This window comes from Rhinolophus ferrumequinum, chromosome 4 (genome assembly GCF_004115265.2).
Source record: "Rhinolophus ferrumequinum isolate MPI-CBG mRhiFer1 chromosome 4, mRhiFer1_v1.p, whole genome shotgun sequence".
NCBI lineage: Eukaryota > Metazoa > Chordata > Mammalia > Chiroptera > Rhinolophidae > Rhinolophus > Rhinolophus ferrumequinum.
This window is the reverse complement of record NC_046287.1, coordinates 27,985,011-28,004,307: the sequence shown is the minus strand read 5'-3', so window position 1 is coordinate 28,004,307 and position 19,297 is coordinate 27,985,011. Positions and strand designations below refer to the sequence as shown.

Sequence of the window (19,297 nt, the reverse complement as noted above, 5' to 3'; positions counted from 1 at the left end):
TTACTCATATGTAGAATATAAAACTGAAAGCAACAAACAAATACCCTGTTTCCCCGAAAATAAAACCTAGCCAGACAATTAACTCTAATGCATCTTTTGGAGCAAAAATTAATATCAGACCTGGTCTTATTTTAGTATAATATAAGACCCGGTCATATTTTACTATAATATAAGACCCGGTCTTATATGATTTGGTATGATATATATGATATGATATGATATGATATGACATGACGTAATACCGGGTCTTATATTAGTTTTTGCTCCAAAAGACACATTAGAGCTGATTGTCCGGCTTGGTCTTATTTTGGGGGAAACACGGTAAGACAAACAAAAACTCATAAACACAGACAGTAGTTTAGTGGTTACCAGAGGATAAGGTGGGAGCGGGGTGGAAGAAGAAGGTAAAGGGGGTCAAATATATGGTGATGGAAGGAAAATTGACTCTGGGTAGTGAACACACAATGCAGTATATCAGTTAGTCAAAATAAAAATGCTCATATAGATGATGTATTATAGAATTGTACACTTGAGACCTATATAACGTTTTTAAACAATGTCACGCCAATAAATTTAATGAAAATTTAAAAAATAAAAAAAATTAAAATAAAATCCTTGTCAAAGTAAATAAATAAATACATGGGACCATATGAAAGATGAGCTAGGAAGAGAATGCAGATGAGGAAGAGAAGAGCCCAGGATCAAAGCTGGGCCAAAATTTCAAAGCTGGGCTTAATAGGAAGAACAAAACTGCAAAAAGACTGAAGGAGCAGCAGCCAGTGAGGTAGGAGCAAAACCAGGAGAGTGGATATTCATGGAAGTTTTGAAATATATGTTTAAATGCTGCTGAGATGTCAATTAAAATCTGTCATTGGATTGAATAACTTCTTGATTGTTTATATATTCAATAGGAAATACATCAGTAAAAGGAGAGAAATACAAAGGCGTTTTAGATTAGAGTGAGAGAATGGAAAGTCAGGAAGAGTGGGGAGTCAGGTTGAATATAGATGGCTCTTTGGAAGAGTTTTCATGTGAAGCAGAACAGAGAAATTAGGCAGTGACAAAAGTGATACCTCTTTATATGATACAGATTTGTCTGATATAATACGTAAGTTGATTTATCATCAAGATAGCAAATAAGAACATAAAGTTAAAATATTTCCTAGTTCTGTGATGTTTATACGTGGTTTAATATTGTATTTTCACAGTATTGGGGAATAAAAGGCATTAAAGTTTATCTATATCTCTTCCCTTTGAGACTGCCCTTCCCACTTGATCCTTTCTTTCTTCCCTTTCTCTACTCTTTTTTTCCCATTTCTATCCTCTTTCTTCTTCCTGCTCACTTTTGTCCTTTCCCTCGTCCCAGTTCCCTCGCTCCTAGTTAATTTTGATATATGAATGAGGAAATGAGACATCTTGTATTCTATTCACATGAGGAAAATTAGTACAACCACTTTGAAGGAAATTTGTCAATAACTGTTCAAATTTTACATGCATATATTTCTTCATGTAGCAATTCCTTATACATACTTGTACAAATGCTCAAAAAATATATGTTCTATGGTAGGTTAATATAGCAGTGCTTGTGATTAGAAAACCTAGAAATAACCAAAAGGTCTATCAATTGGAAACTGCTTAATAAGTCATGGTTCGTCCATACAGTAGGAATCTATGCAACTGTTAAAAAAAATAAGAAAAAAATAGACCTCTATGTCTTGACTGAGAAAGATGTCCAAATTATATTAACTGGGAAAAGCAAGTTGCAGAAGAAGGTCCCATTTTTGCGAACATCTCTTCTATATGTATAAATATGTGTGTATTTGTGCACATGTGTGTATGTTGACACATACATACATACATTTATTTGCACACAAAGTTTCTAGAACAGTACATAACAAACTGTTGACACTGTGTATGTTTAGGAGGGGGGAAGTATCAGAATTATTCATTCTATACTTCAGTATAATTTAAATATTTTCCTTTGAGCATTTATTACTTTAGTAGTAATATTTATAAATTAAACTATCAAAGAAAATAATTAAAATATGTTCTAGGTTAAGCAATAAAGGAGAAAATGGCTAGAAGGTGCAGTCACTACCTTAGGTTTTCCTGCAAGTTACTGTTGTTTAGTAAATGTATATCGCTCTTCTATAAGTTAGTCAAAATAAAAATGTTCAGATTCTGAATAATCAGTTTCTTCATTTTTTTGTGTGTGAAAAATGAGGAATACTCAAAAGTTACACATTTATATACATAAATACAAATATTTTGCAAATCACTTGGATTCATTTTGAGTATTATCTGGAGAATTATGGCTTATTTTCACACTGAAATTACATTTTAAAATGTAAATCACTGAGATTTATGCAGAATGATACTAGCTCTTTTCAATTTAGAATATCAGGATTGTGAAAAAAGTATAAAGAATTCAAAGGACTAGAAAGTTAAACTTTGATATATTTTAGTAAATCTTTTATTTACACAACAGGTAATGAATTAGAGGAAGATCTTGAAATTCTTGAAGAGGCTGCATTACAGGTATTGTCCAAGTATTGTAAGGATAAACTTTGTACATTAATTTAAAAGCTGTGTATTCATTCAGATCAACATTAATTTCCTTGAAAGTAGGACTCATTCATTAAATATTTCATTCTAGTTATTGGCGATTATACAGATAAATAACTTACCATTTCTCCCATTGATGGGAGAGACACATGTGAGCCCTTGCTGTACTGCAGTGGGTGCTAACTCTGGAGTGAGCCGTGAATCCTCCGGGAGAAAGAAGAGCTACCAAGTGCCGGGGGTGTAGGGGTAGGCTTTGCAAAGCTGTGCGCGTGGAAAGTGTATCTTGAAAGTTTTATTTACCAGTTAGGAAAAAGGGGAGAAAAGATTTAGTAATAATTTAAATAATGCCGGTAGAGCACTCTGTAGTTTACAATATCTTTATTATTTACTTATTTTGGCAGTTACACTTTGAGGTCATTATCCTCACTCGTATCTTACAATTACAGTAACTAAAGTTCAGAAAAGTTATGTGACTTGTCAGGAATTCAGCTAATTGGGATGTAGAGGCTAGTATCTAGGTCTTCTAATACCTGGTTTATGTATAAACGACTAATGGTTTATATGTATTTCCTGAGATAAATTGATCACAGTAGTAATAATAAAAACAAACATTTATTTGCTCTTTATCGAGTACTATTTCATACACTTAACATATTTTTAACTCATTTAGTCCTTGCACCAACCCTATGAATTGGAGACTCTTACCTGCATTTACAGATAAGGAAACTGAGGCAAGGAGAATTTAAGTAATTTGCCCAGAGTCACACGGCTAGAAAGCAGCTGAGCTAGAATTTGACCTCTGCCAGTTTGGTAACAAAGTCCTTGATTTAGATCACTATGCTCTAATCGTAGGGAGTCAGGTGTCCTCAATAATGTTAAGAAACTTCTGGGTTTTGAAAACCCACCAGCTTATGTTTTTGTTTTTTAAAAAAGAAAAGTCAAATCTTTGTAACTTAGTATACAAAAATGAAAATTCAACAAACATTTAATAAATGTTAATACAGTATTTGTCAGACAGCATTCTAGTTAAGGAGATCCCTGAAAGAGTTTATATATTATTCATCATTACAGGGATTATTATGGTTTATAAAATGTCATTTAGGCCAGATATAAAGAGATCTTTATTATGCTACTTGTCCCAAATTGCCCACCTTTTTGGCGTGTAAGGTAGTCATTGTGGTGATCTAATGTGTGTATTAAACACCTACTTACTTGTTAGGCAATGTGGTGTGCATTTTATGTGTGTTATTTAGCTTAAATCTTATAATAACTACAGAATAGAGATATTATTTGATCACCAGTTCATACCTTTTACATTTTCAAGATGGTCTGTAACTTGTTAGCTAACAAGCACATAGCAATAACTTGACCAAAACAGGGATTCAAACTCAGGTCTGTTTGATTTCAAAGATTATGATTTTTGAAATTGCATAACTCATACAAAGCAGAAGTTACTGTTGTATAAATTAGTACTGGAAATATAATCCTTTTCTATGAGAAATACTTAGTTTTGAAATTTATTATATAGTCATTAAAAGGTTTCCAGAGTTTCAGCATTTAAAGCAGATCTTTTCAAAACATAGGCTAGCTTGCCAGGTAGGTAAGGACTACCCTTTCAGTTTTATCTACCTCTTTTTCTTAACTTTAATCAGGTTTAGACAGGATAATGCAGTTGATGTGCAGCCACCATTAAGTTTCCATCCACTTTTTGCTCAAGTCAAGACCTTGGTACCCACCCACCCAAGAGAGCAGATACAACCTACCCATGATAGCTGCCAATAATGGGGACACAAAAAGAGGGATACCTCCACAGCTGCCCAAAGAAGGGTGCCATGGCCCTGACAAATGGGGATGTAACGTGTAGAGGGCTAGATAGTATGGGAGGAGATGCACCATTTCAACTACCATGTAGATCTCTCATAAGTTACTTATTTTTGTGAGAAGGAAAACACCGGAAGTATTCCATATTTTTTTCCTCCTGGAAATTTTCTAATTTGTAAGCTAAAGGAACACTGGGACATGGGAAGAGAATTATGTCCCCAAAATAGCCTATCAAAAATTGTGTACAAGTTCAGAAATTCATGTAATTAAGCTTTTATATTTTAAAGTTATATAAATGTTCTCATTTACCTAACAGGTGTGCAAAACCCATTCTGGTATTCTTGGAAAGGGTTTAGCTCTTTCTCATTCACCAACTATATTAGAGGCACTGGAAGGAAACTTACCACTTCAAATCCAAAGCAATGAACAATCCTTCCTGGATGATTTTATTGCTTGTGTTCCAGGATCTAGTGGTGGAAGGCTTGCAAGGTAATGCACTTTAAGCACAATAATCACTTTCTTTCAAGGGTTGCTCAGTCTTCATTGCTGAAGAGAAATGAAAGGGGCGTCATTAGAATATTAACATGCTGTCTCAAATAATCTAGTTTATGTCTTTTGAACTTGCTGAAATATAAAATGGTAGTTAATATTTCAAAATATATTTAAAATATATGAGAGTTGTTAGTTGATTATTTTTAAGTTTCCTTACATGAACTTTTATTTATTAAAATACACGTGGAACATGTATAATTGAGAAGTCTGCGTGTTGGATAGTAGTATTTCATATCTAATTAAATGCCCAAATTTATCACTGTATTTTATTTTAATATGTGGTTTTTTCAAATCTACAGTTAATACAAATATAAATTTATAATTTAAATCAAATCATTTGATGTCATAGTGTTCTCAATTATTTTGTTGCTATTTGCTTTTTTTTTAAGATAAAGAAAAAAATATGCTGTCTTGTGTGATTATACTAGTAAATGTAGAAATCTAACTTCTCTCTGGTTTTAATTTTAAAAATGCAGAGATTACTCTTTAGTTTTAAAAACCAAAATGGTGATTAGAGACGAATGGAAAATCTTTTGTCAGGCTCCTTGTTGTCTTTGTAGATTTTTACACATGGCAGAATTATTACTTATCTCACAGAACAACTTGAATGTAGATCATGGAATGAGTTCAGGAATGGCTTTCACAAGTATAGAAAATTGGCAAAATTTACATGGAAGGAAAGGTAATGAGAGAAGATAGTTGAGAAATTATTTAAAGAGAAGATGGACAGGGCAGCTACATCTTTAACCTGACTGTTCTCAAGGAAACAGAATGCCATTTCTGCCCCTAATTTTGCAGAGAAGCTGCTCTTTTGCAGGTTTTCAGGCTGGCAAGTTAAGGCAGACTTCCCTTAGTAAGAATGAGTGTCGTTGGGGCTTTAAATTACATTCAACCTAAATTCATTTCCTTGGTTATTTTAATTTGACCATTGTTAAAATTTTGTTTCCTCATTTTAAAATTATTTCTGTTTTATTTGTAAACCTTAGAAATCTTCATGTGCTTTGGCATGTTTTAAAATTAATTTGTCATTAACGATTTCCAGGGAAGATACTTGTCATTATTACTGAATCAAAAATGAAGATTATGATTTAGTATTTTGTTTGACATGTGTTTTATTCTTTTGGCTTAATCATTGAAGATGTTGATGACTGGTTTTTTTTTGTTTGCTTGTTTCTTTCCTTACTGCTAGGTGGCTTCAGCCAGATTCCTATGCTGATCCGCAGAAAACATCTTTGATCCTGAATAAGGATGATATTCGTTGTGGTTGGCCAACTACCATAACTGTTCAAACGAAAGACCAGTATGGGGATGTGGTACATGTTCCCAATATGAAGGTAATTATATCAAAATTAAATTAATAGACATCAATTCACTGACTATTGTAACTAATAAAATTTTAGAAATGTCAAGTACCTAGAGTCCATTTACAGAACGCTCTTTACATATATATAAGGGAGGAAGCCAAAGAGTTGTTTAAATGACTTGTTTATGTTACTTAGTATGCAGTTTTCTAAGATATATTTTGTTTGTTTTTACATTTTGCTAGGTGCTATGATGATGCAAAGGAAGGATAAGAAGGTGTCCATATAAACAGTGCTAAGCACGTAGCAGGGAGGCCCTCAATACATAGTGATTGAATAAATCAATGAAAGAATACTTTTAAAAATGTTATTTATTCTGCACTTGGTACTATTGAAATAACATTTGAAATATAATGATACTTACTAAATAAATTAGGAATAAATGAATTTGGATTGTAAAAGAATGAGGAATAGAAATGGTCACATGTTGTATTGATGAATATAGTTCTTTGTATATCTCTTCCGTGAGACATTAATTAATGATAACATTAGCGTATACTGTAATGTGTAAAATTATGTCCTTTGTGATATAGTCTAGTAATATAAATATCTCATTTAAAACTTTTTGTATTTCTCAAAAAATCAATATTGAATGAAAATTTTAGGCAATCCCCAGCTGCCCCTGCCTCTCAAAATTGTATTGTAAAGTAATTTGATTGGAGCTTGGTTAAGCAACAAAATCTTTTACTTACAGAGCAGCTAATTTTACCTCATTATTACTTTTAGTAGAACTATTTCAACTACTTGGTACATGCTTTGATTTATACCATGAAGAAGCACAATGCTAATGAAACCTTTTACCTGACTGATAGTAAAAAAAGACACGAGATATATAGTTTACATATATATATAGTCTTAAGACTAAGACCAGTAAATAAAACTGTATGGAAAAGTATTTGCCCCTGATCCTATACGAAAATTCAGCTTTACCAGTGGCTTTCAAAGTTTTGGTCATGACCCACAGTAAGGATTTCAATCATGACTCAAACATAACATGGATAGGATGGAATAGGATATACTCTTAATTACATACAACGTATATATATTTATACAGTATGCTGCACTACATTTTCTATCTTTTTTAAGGAAGATTGTGCCCCATCAAAGTGATTTCATGCCTACTATGAATTCACTGGAAAGCAAAAAGCAAATTATAAGAAAAAAATGAGTAAAGAATAAAGTAATCCTGATAGTGATACAAAAAAAGAAATGACTCCAAGGACAGAATTTTTATCACAATACAATACACTAATATGTTAAAAGGCTAATGTATTTATTTACTGATGAATTTCTCACTTAAGTGCACATAGTGAATGGTTAAATCCAGTCTTTGAGCCCACACAGTAAGTTCCTTATTTGTGTGACTACCATTTTCCTTGTCAGTCTAACATTTCTTTTTAATGTTCATACTGTTACGCTTTAAGTCTTTCTTTAGTTGTATTTTTTTTTTTTAATGTCTCCTCCTTTGCACTTTTTGCTGTCTCTTACTCCATTTTGGTATCTGGGTTGTTCATAGCTTACATTTCAAGTCAGACTTTATGCTTTATCTTTCATGCTCTCCTCCTTTTTGTTTTTTTTTTCCCCCACACGTCGTCCTATCTCTCTTTCTGTCCTTCCTGTTTTTCTCCTGTATATTTTGCTTCTCCTACTCTGCCCTTTTTTACACTAAACTTTTTACTCATTATGCTCAAAATCCATATCAAATGTATCTCTATTTTAGAAACCATATCTAGGAAAGTCCTGAAAATATTATTTAGGAAATGTGATTTGCATACCTATTGATTTTTAATTTATTAATATCATATTATCATATTAGCTGAAAACAAAATTAACTTAATCTGTTTTTATTTTCAGCCTAATAGAAACCACATGAACTTTTAGGAGCATTTTAGACTTATCAAAATTTTTTTAAATATGTTTATGTAATAACAGCCAGTTATTTGAAACATAAAAGTTGGTTTGTAGCTGTTTCAGTGAGATCTAAAATGAGCTACTTAAAAAGAAGTAGCAAGTGTTATTGTTACTTTTTAATTTATAAAAATGATTATTCCAAGAAAATCTTATTTAGTGAAAAGGGACAGTCACATAGGAAATAAAAGAATAACAAAAAATGTTTAAAGACGCAGTTTATAAAAGAAAGCAGAATATATCATTCTATAATATCTCAGTAGTCAGCAATAAAATTGTTCAGTTATTTACTTGAGGGTTCCTAGTACACAGCCAAGTAAGTATACTTCAAATGTTAATTTACTTAGAGTAAATATAGTATAGTTGTTTAAAGAAAGATTGAATCAAAAAAAAAAGATTGAACCAAAATAGTATGTATATAAATAGTAGCAGTGTACATGAGTTGAAGAATTTTACTAATATATCTTTAAATTTCTATGTTTTAAATACATAAGATGGATTTGTAATGTTTCCAGGGCATTATGTCAGTTCAAATTCTGATCTCTCATAATCCCAACTAAAGATTGTGGTTATTTAATGGAACATATTTGCCAGCTGCACTTAATTTTATGTTGGTAGTCAGAGTTGCAAAGTACTGACTCCATAGAATTGCAGTAATAAGAATAATAAACATTACAGATATTCCACAGTTCTGGGATGCTCCTGGATTACTAAACTCATGCTGTTACTTTCATCAATACTACCCTTACTATTTCTGTCAAGATCCTATTGTTGAATTAGCTATTCTTAACAGCCACAAAAGTAGTGTCTGAAAGGAAGAGAAGCAGCTTTGAACTTGAGAATGATGATGATACCTGATGAGCTAAAGTGGCATTTAAATTGCTTAGCAGGTGGCCTGTTAGCTCTCAGTTTTTCAGAGCCCAGTGCTAATAATAAATTGCGTGTAACTTTGTGGTTGTCTAGCAAGTGGTTTTTGCTCATGCATAAACAAACATACAAGCAACAATAAAATGTTTTATTGTAATTCCTGGAAAGTATTTCTAAGTATTGTTTATAAAATAATTTGTACTTTCACTTTTTTAATATGCATTAGTAAATCTATTTTTTGCATCTGTACAGTAAAGTAGATGAAAGATAACCTCATTTTATTGTTGAAGAAGTTGAGCCAGAAAGCTTAATTAGATTGCTTAGTTCAAATAGGTTATGTTGATGACAGAGCTGTCTAACAGTACTCTTCCTTCACTAGAGTAAATAAAATTCTTTAGGCTTTAGGTATGAGATTTGTTTTATTATATGTTAATTTTTAAGACTTATCAATGGAGTACATTTTCTTCTGCAGAATGGTTAAAATTGAGATTAGCACTTCAAAATATGTGGAGATGGTGAGAAAGTATTTATACTTAAGTTACCTGATAAAATAATTTAATGTTAGTCCCTGCAAAAATTCAATGTAGATTCATTCTACTATGCATTCCTGTACTTTATTAATGGTAGCATTTATTTTTATTTTATGTTTTGATATCTGTGATTATTTATTCTAAAAGACAAGTTCTCTCTTTTACACTGTGTTTATATCCATATTGTGGAACCATCTTAAGTTCGTTCTGGCACTATTAAATAAGCCTTTGAAGAGAATGCCCACGATGGGCCAATGATAACAAAAAACTTATAGAATCGTGAGTCCATAACTGTAAATTGCTTTTTTTGATGTGTCATGGACAGTTATATAATAATAATATTTGCTTTTTATAATATTTTGGTTTAGGTGGAAGTGAAAGCCGTTCCTGTTTCTCAGAAAAAAACATCTTTACAACAAGAACAAGTAAAGAAACCTCAAAGGATTCCTGGCAGTCCTGCAGTAACTGCTGTATCTTCTAACACTGACATGACTTTTGGCGGGTTGGCATCACCAAAGTTGGATGTTTCCTATGAACCAATGATAGTGAAAGAAGCTCGATATATTGCCATAACAATGATGAAGGTAATTTATTTTACTTAACCAGAAAAAAATTTATTTTTCACCATTTCTTCATTTAACACAAACACTGCAGTGATTCAAATTCAGACACAAAATTACAGATGTAGAGAGTTGTTGATGTAAAATTTGCAGCATATTTTTTAGAATGATGTTATTTTCCTTCAAAGAGGGTTTTCATTTGTTTTTGAAAGATGTCCAGGGGGATTACCAATAAAGAACAAGTTAATCCAATCAGAGACTGAGATGGTTGAAAGCTGAAATTCAGTTCCTGCAAAAGTACTTGTCTATATTCAATTTACCATTATTTTTAGGACATAGCCCTTCAAGGATTCAGGGTTTACCTTAGCCTCCTTCAGTTTTGGGGTTCTCCCAAATGCCAGGCTCATCTCTTTTGGTTTCTGACTTCCGGCTTTTTAGCTTATTGATGCTTTTAGATAGTTAGAAAATACATATAAATATATTTTGTCCAGCTTTTTTAGTGCTGTCCAGAGGCAATGTTAGTCTGAATTATAAAGATGGTCATTATTTGAAGCATAAGTTGGGAATTTTACCATTATCAGAGTAAAATGGTGAGCCATTTAAGGCATTCATTTAGAGAAACGACACCATTAGATTTTTTATAAAGAATATGGAGAATGTCATTGGGCAGATAATCAAGAGACATGGTTTTGTTTAAGTCTCTACAGGAGACTGTGACTTACTTAGTCTGGTGAGATACGCTGACCCCTTGGACTAGTGAGTTGTCAGTCAGACTAAACTCGAGATGTTTAGGTTCGATAGGGCTTGGTGGCTAATGGGGATGGAGTAAAGAGAAAGGGGAAGGACATAAAAGGTGAAGTTCACATTTTGAGTTTGAGGAGTAAGATTGATCATTTTGGAAGAGGGGCAGGTTATGGTTGAGGAAGATAAATTTGGATGTGATGAGTTTTAGATATCTCTGAAATACCCGTATGAAGATTTATATGAAAGGAAGTTGGATTACAAACCTGAAGTGATCACAGTCACTTCTTTTCTTCAGAAAAGAATTTGAAAATAATCAGCAGTCGGATTACTTAGAAAGGTAGATACCTACTTCCATGAGTGAAGAGAGAAGTACTAGGACAGGATCCTGAAAAACACCAATATTAGTGGTTCTCAAACTTTTGTCTACATCAAAAAGAATAAATAAATAAATAAATAAATAAATAAATAAATAAATAAATAAATAAATAAAAAATTTCAAAAACACAAACTTTTGTTTATATCAGTCATCGGGAGCACTTATTAGAAAAGATTTTTCAATCATCAAAAGATTTAGATTCATTAACTCTAGAGAGACATTCAAGAATTTGTATGTAAAACAAATATGCAGAGTAATTCACATTCAGAACCTAACCTTTGAGAAACATTGATTTACAAGATAGATAAAAAAAAAAAGAAAAAGAAAGAAAGGGGGACGGGGGAGGGAAGGGAAGGGAAAAAAGCAAAGGAAAAATCAAGCTTTGATGAGAATACTAGCCAAAGCGATAAGAGATTAAACTAGGACCATGTCATGTCCAGCATAAGAAGGCTTGTGGGGAACGAGGAGGGCAGCGCAGGATTAAGAAATACGTAGCCAAAAATAGAGTGCAAGCGGGGCCAAGGGACTCCAGCGTCAAGAACTGAGCCCCGAATCAGACCAACCCATGGCTTTTATTAGTTAGGTGTGGAAGTAAAAGAAGTAAAGCTTGTCAATCTCAAGATCTGTGAATCCCATACATTACAATAGGAAACTGATTCAAGCCAATCACCCTTGCCTGCAGGCAGCTGGACCAAAAGTCTCAAGATGTATGTACCTCCCCAAGGGACAAAGCCTTTATACATATGAATAGGTGGAGAGCACATCATTGAGTCACTTCCCCTGCAGGTTGTGGGAAGGAATGCAGCCACAGAGGCAGAGGTTGTGGGAAGGTAGGGGCTGTGCCCACGTCTATCGACCCAGTGAGTTCTCCACATGGTCCCCACGCGTCTGTGTCTGGCTTAGGTCGTTCCCACCCATGGGGAATCCTACCCGTCATTGACTAACCAGCCATCCTTTGGGGCCAAACAAGGAGACATAAGGTGTAAGCACAAAGGTGAAGCAAAGTCCCTGAAAGGATCTGTCTCACAGACTCTCCTTTCTTTAGGGGCAGGTACGAGGAGACAGACAGGTAAGCTGCTGCGTGACAACAGGACGAGAGCTTACTTTTGCCACTTTCACTACCACGTTACATATAATAACTCATTTAATCCTCACAACAACCCTATAAATTCTGGTTTGATTCCCATTTACAACTGAAGTATGGAGAGGTTAAATAACTTGTCTGTGGCCACACCGATGGCTAGGAGTATGACTCCAGAGTTGATTTTCCTAACCACCTATGGCATGTCAAAGAAAGAGTGGTTTAAGAAGGTTTAACAATGTTATGCTGCAGAAGTGAAGCTTTGAAAAGGATCTAGTGACACTGAACTCATGATCTTGGCAGGAATAGTTTTAGAGGCATAGTGGACTGATGAACACCAAGTGAAAATAGCTGGAGACAAGATGTGTATAGATTAAGTCCGTCAAGATGTTTGGTTATAAAAAGAAACAGAGGACATGGAATTGAGTGAAAGCTTTTGAGTTTAGAATTGAGTATACAAAGACTTACACATTTTAATACTGATAAGGACACAATTGAAAGGAAGGATACTGTGAAGATAGTCTTAGATAAAATGGTATCTAGAGTTCAGGTGGAGGGATTAGCCTTAAATAGGAAAATCGAGTTACCAGAACTGAATGTAGTGTTTTGCCACTTTCACTCTTTCAGGAAAGGGAAAAGAAAATAATACGGATGTAGTTTATTTGTAAGTTGTGCAGCCGAAAAAATTATTTCTAATAGTAATTGAATGCTTTATTTTGAAGGTAGGATTGATGAATCTTAGGGTCAAGATTTTGAAACAAAGGGGAAAAAATAAAAGTCATTGTGGAGAATTAAGGAGGACTAATCAGAAAGATTTTTAAGACATCCTTGAAGAATTAGTTGAAATTGAAGATAATGCAGTACAGTATGAATCATATGAATATGGATAAGATAATCATTGGATTGATTCAGCTTTGAGGTTTTGCCTGATTGTTCAACAAATGAATAGTGAGAGAAGGGAGTTTAGCATTCGGTGATTAAAGAAAGGGCAGGGGAACCTTATTGGTTTGGAAAGGAAAATGAAAGAGGATTCAGAGAGAGAAATTTGAGGGGGTGAGGACTAGAAATTTAAAAATTGATATAGTAAGGGTTACTGAGGTAGAAAACTGAGCAGGCCATTACAATTCTGAGTAATGTCACGGGTTTATGACTTTTTGTGTGAGTGGCTGAAATAAAGTTGAAGTTAAGATTATTGAGGTTGATGAAATGAAGGAGCTGAAAAGCTGGAGTTTTGGATGAATTGTCCACTATTAAAAAATTCAAAGGTAAACATTGTCATTCATTTCAATTTTTATTTCAGGGATTTAGTTTCTGGCTTCTTTACCTCCCGGATTATTCTTAGTTTCCTGTGAATATGCTTCCATCTGTATAATTTCTTTTGAAAATCTAGTTACCAGAGCTGAATATAGTATTTTAAGAATGTTCTGAGTAGCCCAGGGTTAGAGCATGTACAGGATACCATTCCCAAACTGTCCCTCAGATATTAATTCATGTTCCAGGAAAGGGGATCGTCTTATATCACCCACTCACAGGTACTGTGTGCTACTCAGTAGTGATGCAAGTACTGTGGAGGAGGAAAAGTGAAGTATGACATATTCTTTCATTATTAAATAAATAATGTGTATTGGAGGGAAAGTGGGAGTCTGGAAACCTGGGTTTTCCTGCTGTGACCACCTTTGTACTCTTACTAGACTTAACCTTAAATTACATTTTTCTCATTTGTAACTTTTTACCAGGTGAAGACAGCTAGATCATTTCTAAATCATTTTTATGAAAATGGAAAAGGTGGGGAAAAGGAAGGGGGGCCCTGAGCGGGCTGGGTGTGCTTCCCTTTACTGATTAGAGTACAAGTTAGAAGTGAACGAGCAGGTGGAGAGCTTTACCTGGCCCTTGAAAGATGATAAATATGGTAATGTTGTAGGAATACAAAAGTACTGGGAGTAATGTGACAAGTTTCATGTACCTGCAGTCCATTTTTGTCTTCACATTTCACCATAATTTTTTCAGATATTTTCATTAAGAAACGTATTGTTACAGTTGTAATTGCAGCCCTGGTCCCATTTCCACCCCTTCCCTAAAGGTACCCATTATCCTGAATGTAGGGGTTCTCATTCCCAGATATTTTTTTATACTTCACTGAATACAAATTTATCCATAAGCAATATATTTAGAATTGTTTGTTTTTCAGAAGTTTATAAAAATGGTATCATATGCCCATGTCATTTTGCCAGTGTTTTGCTCAACCCTGTTTTTAAGGTTTAGCCATAGAGCTGTAGTTCATTCATTTTAACTGCTTTAAATTGAGTATGCCAGTGTATTACTGTTTCATAATTTGTTCATTCTCTTACTGATGAGCACTTAGGTTGTTTCCAGTTTTTTTCACTATTATAAACTGTACTGAAATAAACATTCTTGTATATGTCTCCTTTTGTACGTGAGCAAGAATTTTTTTCTCCAAGATATGTATCTAGAAGTGGAATTGCTGGAATGCATGTATTTGACTATGTTAAATATTGCCAAAACTTATACTCGCACCAGCAGTGTTTCAAAGTGCTAGATACTTAATGTTCTCATCAGCACTTTTGTTGTTGTTTTAATTTGCATTTTCTTGATTCTCAGTCTAGTTGAATAACTTTTCAAATGTTTATTGATCTTTCAGATTTCTTCTTCAGTGACTTGTCTTTATTCACTTCTGCATTGTTTCTCTCTTTTGTATTGATTATTCTTTATGTATTATGGATTCATTTCCCATTTTGGTTATGTAAATTACAAATCCTCTTCTCCCAGATGAAAGCTTATCTTTGACGTTTTATAAGTGTCTTTGTTTTGGAGAAATTTATAAGTTTTTAGTGGACTCAGATTTCTTCTAAATTTGTTGATGGTGTTGTTTGTTACATTTGGGTCTTTAACACACCTAGAATTTATTTTTTGTAAATGATGTGATGTAATTTTTTTTCTCCTATATGGATAACCATTTGTCTTAGGACCATTTATTGAATATTCTATCACTGCATTAATCAAGAATGTTTGTAAAGATTTTGTGATTCTCACTGGTGTCTTTCTTAAAGGTTTACGAAAATTACTCATTTGAAGAACTGCGTTTTGCATCACCAACTCCTAAGAGGTAAGGATCATTTCCTCAAAGTATATTCAAAACTTGTGTTGTCAACTGCTTGCAATTAAAATCATCCTTCATTTCAACTTTGTTTTCCAGAAATAAATATTATGTAGCATTTTTTTAAATTCCCAGTAGAGATTTACCACAAATTTTATAAAGTGTAGATTTTCAGGTAGAATGTATTTATATTCACTGTAATACTGCCAATATATTTCATACTACTAAGGTAGTAGGAAAAAAATAACTAGTATCCAAAATATATAAATTGGCCTGTTTAGGGTTGATTAGCTTGTTTTTTCTGTTTTTGCTTCCTTTACCTAATGAGTTGCAGAGCAATTTCAGTTATGAGATCTTAATTTTATGAGGACTTAATTTTTCAGCCCCTGAGTAATTCTGTTAATTCCAGAATTAAGATTTTTTGACTTACAATTTTATTTGCTGGTTAGGAGAAGTACTTTCTAAAATAATGCTTGAAAAAAATTATTAGATGGATTATACTTTCGAGAGACCACCTCCATAGAATTTAGAAAAAGTTCCAAAGTGAATCTTAGAAAGCATAATTACTTACACATTTTATTATAGCATGTATCACATGACTTACTAGAAATTAGCAGGTTAGTATGACTTTATGTTGACATGTATGCAAAGTAAAGTTTTAAGGCGTAGTCTAGTGAGGTTTCTGTCACAATATCCAAGTTTTGCGACTGTCTAGAAATAGGGAAGTAGCATTTTGTCTCTGGCTTAATTTTAGTTACAAAATGTCTATACAGTGGAAACATATGATTTTATAAAATAAATATGAACTGTTTAGATGTATAGCATGTTAAATAAGAACAAATTGGCCATTTACCATTAAACAGGTTTTCATATTCATTGGGCATTTTAAACCTAATTAAAATGGTCTCTTATCTAAGTAAACACGTTTATTCATTCATCAAACACTATTAAGCATCTACTCCATGGAAGACATTGGTACAGGCTCTGGGATACCTGTATGAACAAGACAAGGTGCTGGTTCTCATGGCATTTATATTCCTGTGGAGAAACAAGCTATAAATAAGTAAACAAAATAATAATAATAATAATAATAAAAAATATGGTTACTTGATAGTGATAGAGTGGGGAAAGCTCATTCTAGGCAGAGAAAATCAGGGGCGGATGGAGCTTTTGATGTGTTGAGGAACAGAAGTATGAGGGGCTGGAGACTAGTAAGCAAGAGTCCAGGAAATGATCAAAGATGACAACAGAGAAGTATATGACGGCCATATTATAAAGGGACTTGTCCGCTGTTTTAAGGAGTTTGAATTTTCTTCTAAGCATCTTTAGTTAGAGGGTTTTGAGCAGGGGAGTGAGATATGATTTACATTTTTAAAAGATCACTCTGGATATTCTCTGGAGTACGAATTGTAGGGGAGCAAGAGTAGGACCAGAGAGATGAGTTTGGACTATAAGTGGCTTGGACTAGGAATGGAAGGACGCAGTGGAAGTGAGGAAGTGGATGGATTGAGGCTATACGAGTACTTAGAAGGTAAAGCCAACAGCCTTGCTGCTAGAATGGAAATAGGAGGTGAAGGAAAGAGAAGAGTCAAGAATGATTGTAGATTCCTTCAGCTTCATTAGCAGTATAGAGTATATAGCAGTACACGGGTTGGCCAACTTTGGCCTGCAGGACAAATCCGGCCTGTTTCTGTAAATAAAGTTGTATTAGAAAACAGCCTTGCTCATCAGCTTATCTGTTGTCTGTGGGTTCTTTCCCGCTGCAATGTAACACTTGTGACAGACTAAAGTATTACAGAAAAATGCTGCTGACCCCTGGTCTAAGTTGTCATGATTTTTACGAGGATCAATAAGCCTGAAAAATGAGCACGTGTTTTTGTTGTTGTTGTTATTGTTGTTTTGTTTTGTTTTGCTGGGTGTTAGGGTGAGAGAAAAATAAGAGTTCTTCTTTAGATATATTACAGTTGAGATGCCAGGGTGCCTCTTAGTTATCTAAGTAGTGGTATTTCCAGGGCAACTGGAAATACAGTTTGAAATTCAGGGAAGAAATAAATTTTGGAGTCATCTATATGAGATAGTATTTAAAACAGAGGAATAGATAAATGATCAGCTAGAGAACTGCTACTCAAAGAAAAAAGAAGGCCTAGACCCAAATCCTGGGGCATTCCATAGTTAAAGGTTAGTCAGCAGGGAGAAAGCCAACAAAACACTGAGAAAGAGTGACCAGTGAGATTAGAGGGAAACCAGGAGAATGTTGCAAAAGCAGAAAGAAGGCATTTCAAGAAGGGAGGAGCTGCTGACGACCAAGCGTTACTGAGAGGTTGCTAAGGATGGAGAACTGACCATTAAATTTGGGGATGTGATAGTCATCAATGACTTTGACATAAGCAATTGCAATGAAGTGTTGGGACCAAAAGCTAGTTAGGATAAGTTGTGGAAGAGAATCGTTAATGAGGAAATGGGGAGGGTGATTATAGACAATTATTTAGATACGTTTTGATATAAATGGGAAAAGAGATATGAGACCTTTTTTGAAAGGGCTGTAATGTCAAGAGGAGGTGTTTAGGTGGGAGGTTTTAAAGTTTGTACAGAGATGAAATAGAAATAGAAATGATCCAGTAAAGTGGGAGAAATTGACGATGAGTGAGAGTACAGTCTGGCATCACGGAACTGCTGAGGAAATGAGATTCACAGCACAGACAGAGGGGCTTGCACAGACAGAATGATGGTCGAGGAAAGTCGGTTTATTAATCTGATTGCAACTTGGAGTTGTAGCTCTTGCTTCTTTTTCTTACTGAAGAAAGTGATGTCATGGTCAGCTGAGAGTGAGGAAGAGGGTTGACAGAGGTTTAAACCGAGGAAGAAAAAATGAAATTGATTCATCTTGGAGAGTAGGAAAGCATACTATACAGGGCAGTAGGATTGCCATTCATTGAAATAATAGAGTCAGAAATTAAATGTTTGCTTATATGTCTTAATGATGTTGTCAGCTGTTTAACCAAAAGTAAATTTTCTAATGTTCATTTTATTTCTTTTCAGACCCAGTGAGAATATGCTGATCCGTGTCAATAACGATGGCACTTACTGTGCAAATTGGACTCCAGGGGCTATTGGACTCTACACTATTCATGTTACCATTGATGGCATTGAAATAGGTATTTTTTTTTGAAGTTGTAAGAACTAGAATCAAAATCATCTCTCTGTTGTAGTTTGCCCTTTAACTTGTATCATAGACATGGACAGGTTTCATCACTTATTTGGGGCTTCATTTCCTCTTTTACAATGAGTACTGATTTAGTCATTCACAAGGTCTTAAAATTTTGTAATAATTTATGGTGTCATTATAGCCCTCTTAAGTCCTTCTCTCCATTCCCTGATGTGACTGGTCAGGTATGATCTCCATGTTGCTGTATAACTGTGTGCACACCTCATCTTCGCCGCATGGTATATCTGTCTTCCTTTCCTGGCTGTGAGCAGAGACCATCTTATTCATTCATCTTTGGATCTCTCAGCCTAGCTCAGTACTTGAATGAATGAATTTTCTTTATCCACCACTAACTTTGAAACCTATATTGCTTTTCCTTTGGGCATTGATCTTTTTCTTTTAATTTATTTTAAAACTATATATATAAAATAGGACAACAGTAGAACAAGAAAATTCTAATAAGTGTATCGATATAAATTTCTTTTGATACTATCTTTCCTGATGCTCCTGAAGAAAAAGGGTTCCTATGATCAGGAAAATTTAGAAAAGCTAGTATTTTGTAGTCTCATCTTAGACATTCATACAATTTACATTAACATAGTAGGGATTCTG

At 34.0% G+C, this 19,297-nt stretch overlaps 1 protein-coding gene across 11 annotated transcripts in view; it reads left to right on the top strand.

The window, feature by feature from the left end:
- The window catches only part of MYCBP2 (MYC binding protein 2), a 248,084-nt gene that overhangs the window by 146,362 nt on the left and 82,425 nt on the right, over positions 1-19,297 (top strand). For all 11 annotated transcript variants that reach the window (XM_033105219.1, XM_033105215.1, XM_033105218.1 and 8 more), the window contains 6 exons: positions 2,489-2,538; positions 4,703-4,875; positions 6,128-6,272; positions 9,973-10,188; positions 15,434-15,489; positions 18,520-18,635. In XM_033105219.1, coding sequence (XP_032961110.1) covers positions 2,489-2,538; positions 4,703-4,875; positions 6,128-6,272; positions 9,973-10,188; positions 15,434-15,489; positions 18,520-18,635 — 756 coding nt within the window. The remainder of the gene's footprint in view (positions 1-2,488; positions 2,539-4,702; positions 4,876-6,127; positions 6,273-9,972; positions 10,189-15,433; positions 15,490-18,519; positions 18,636-19,297) is intronic.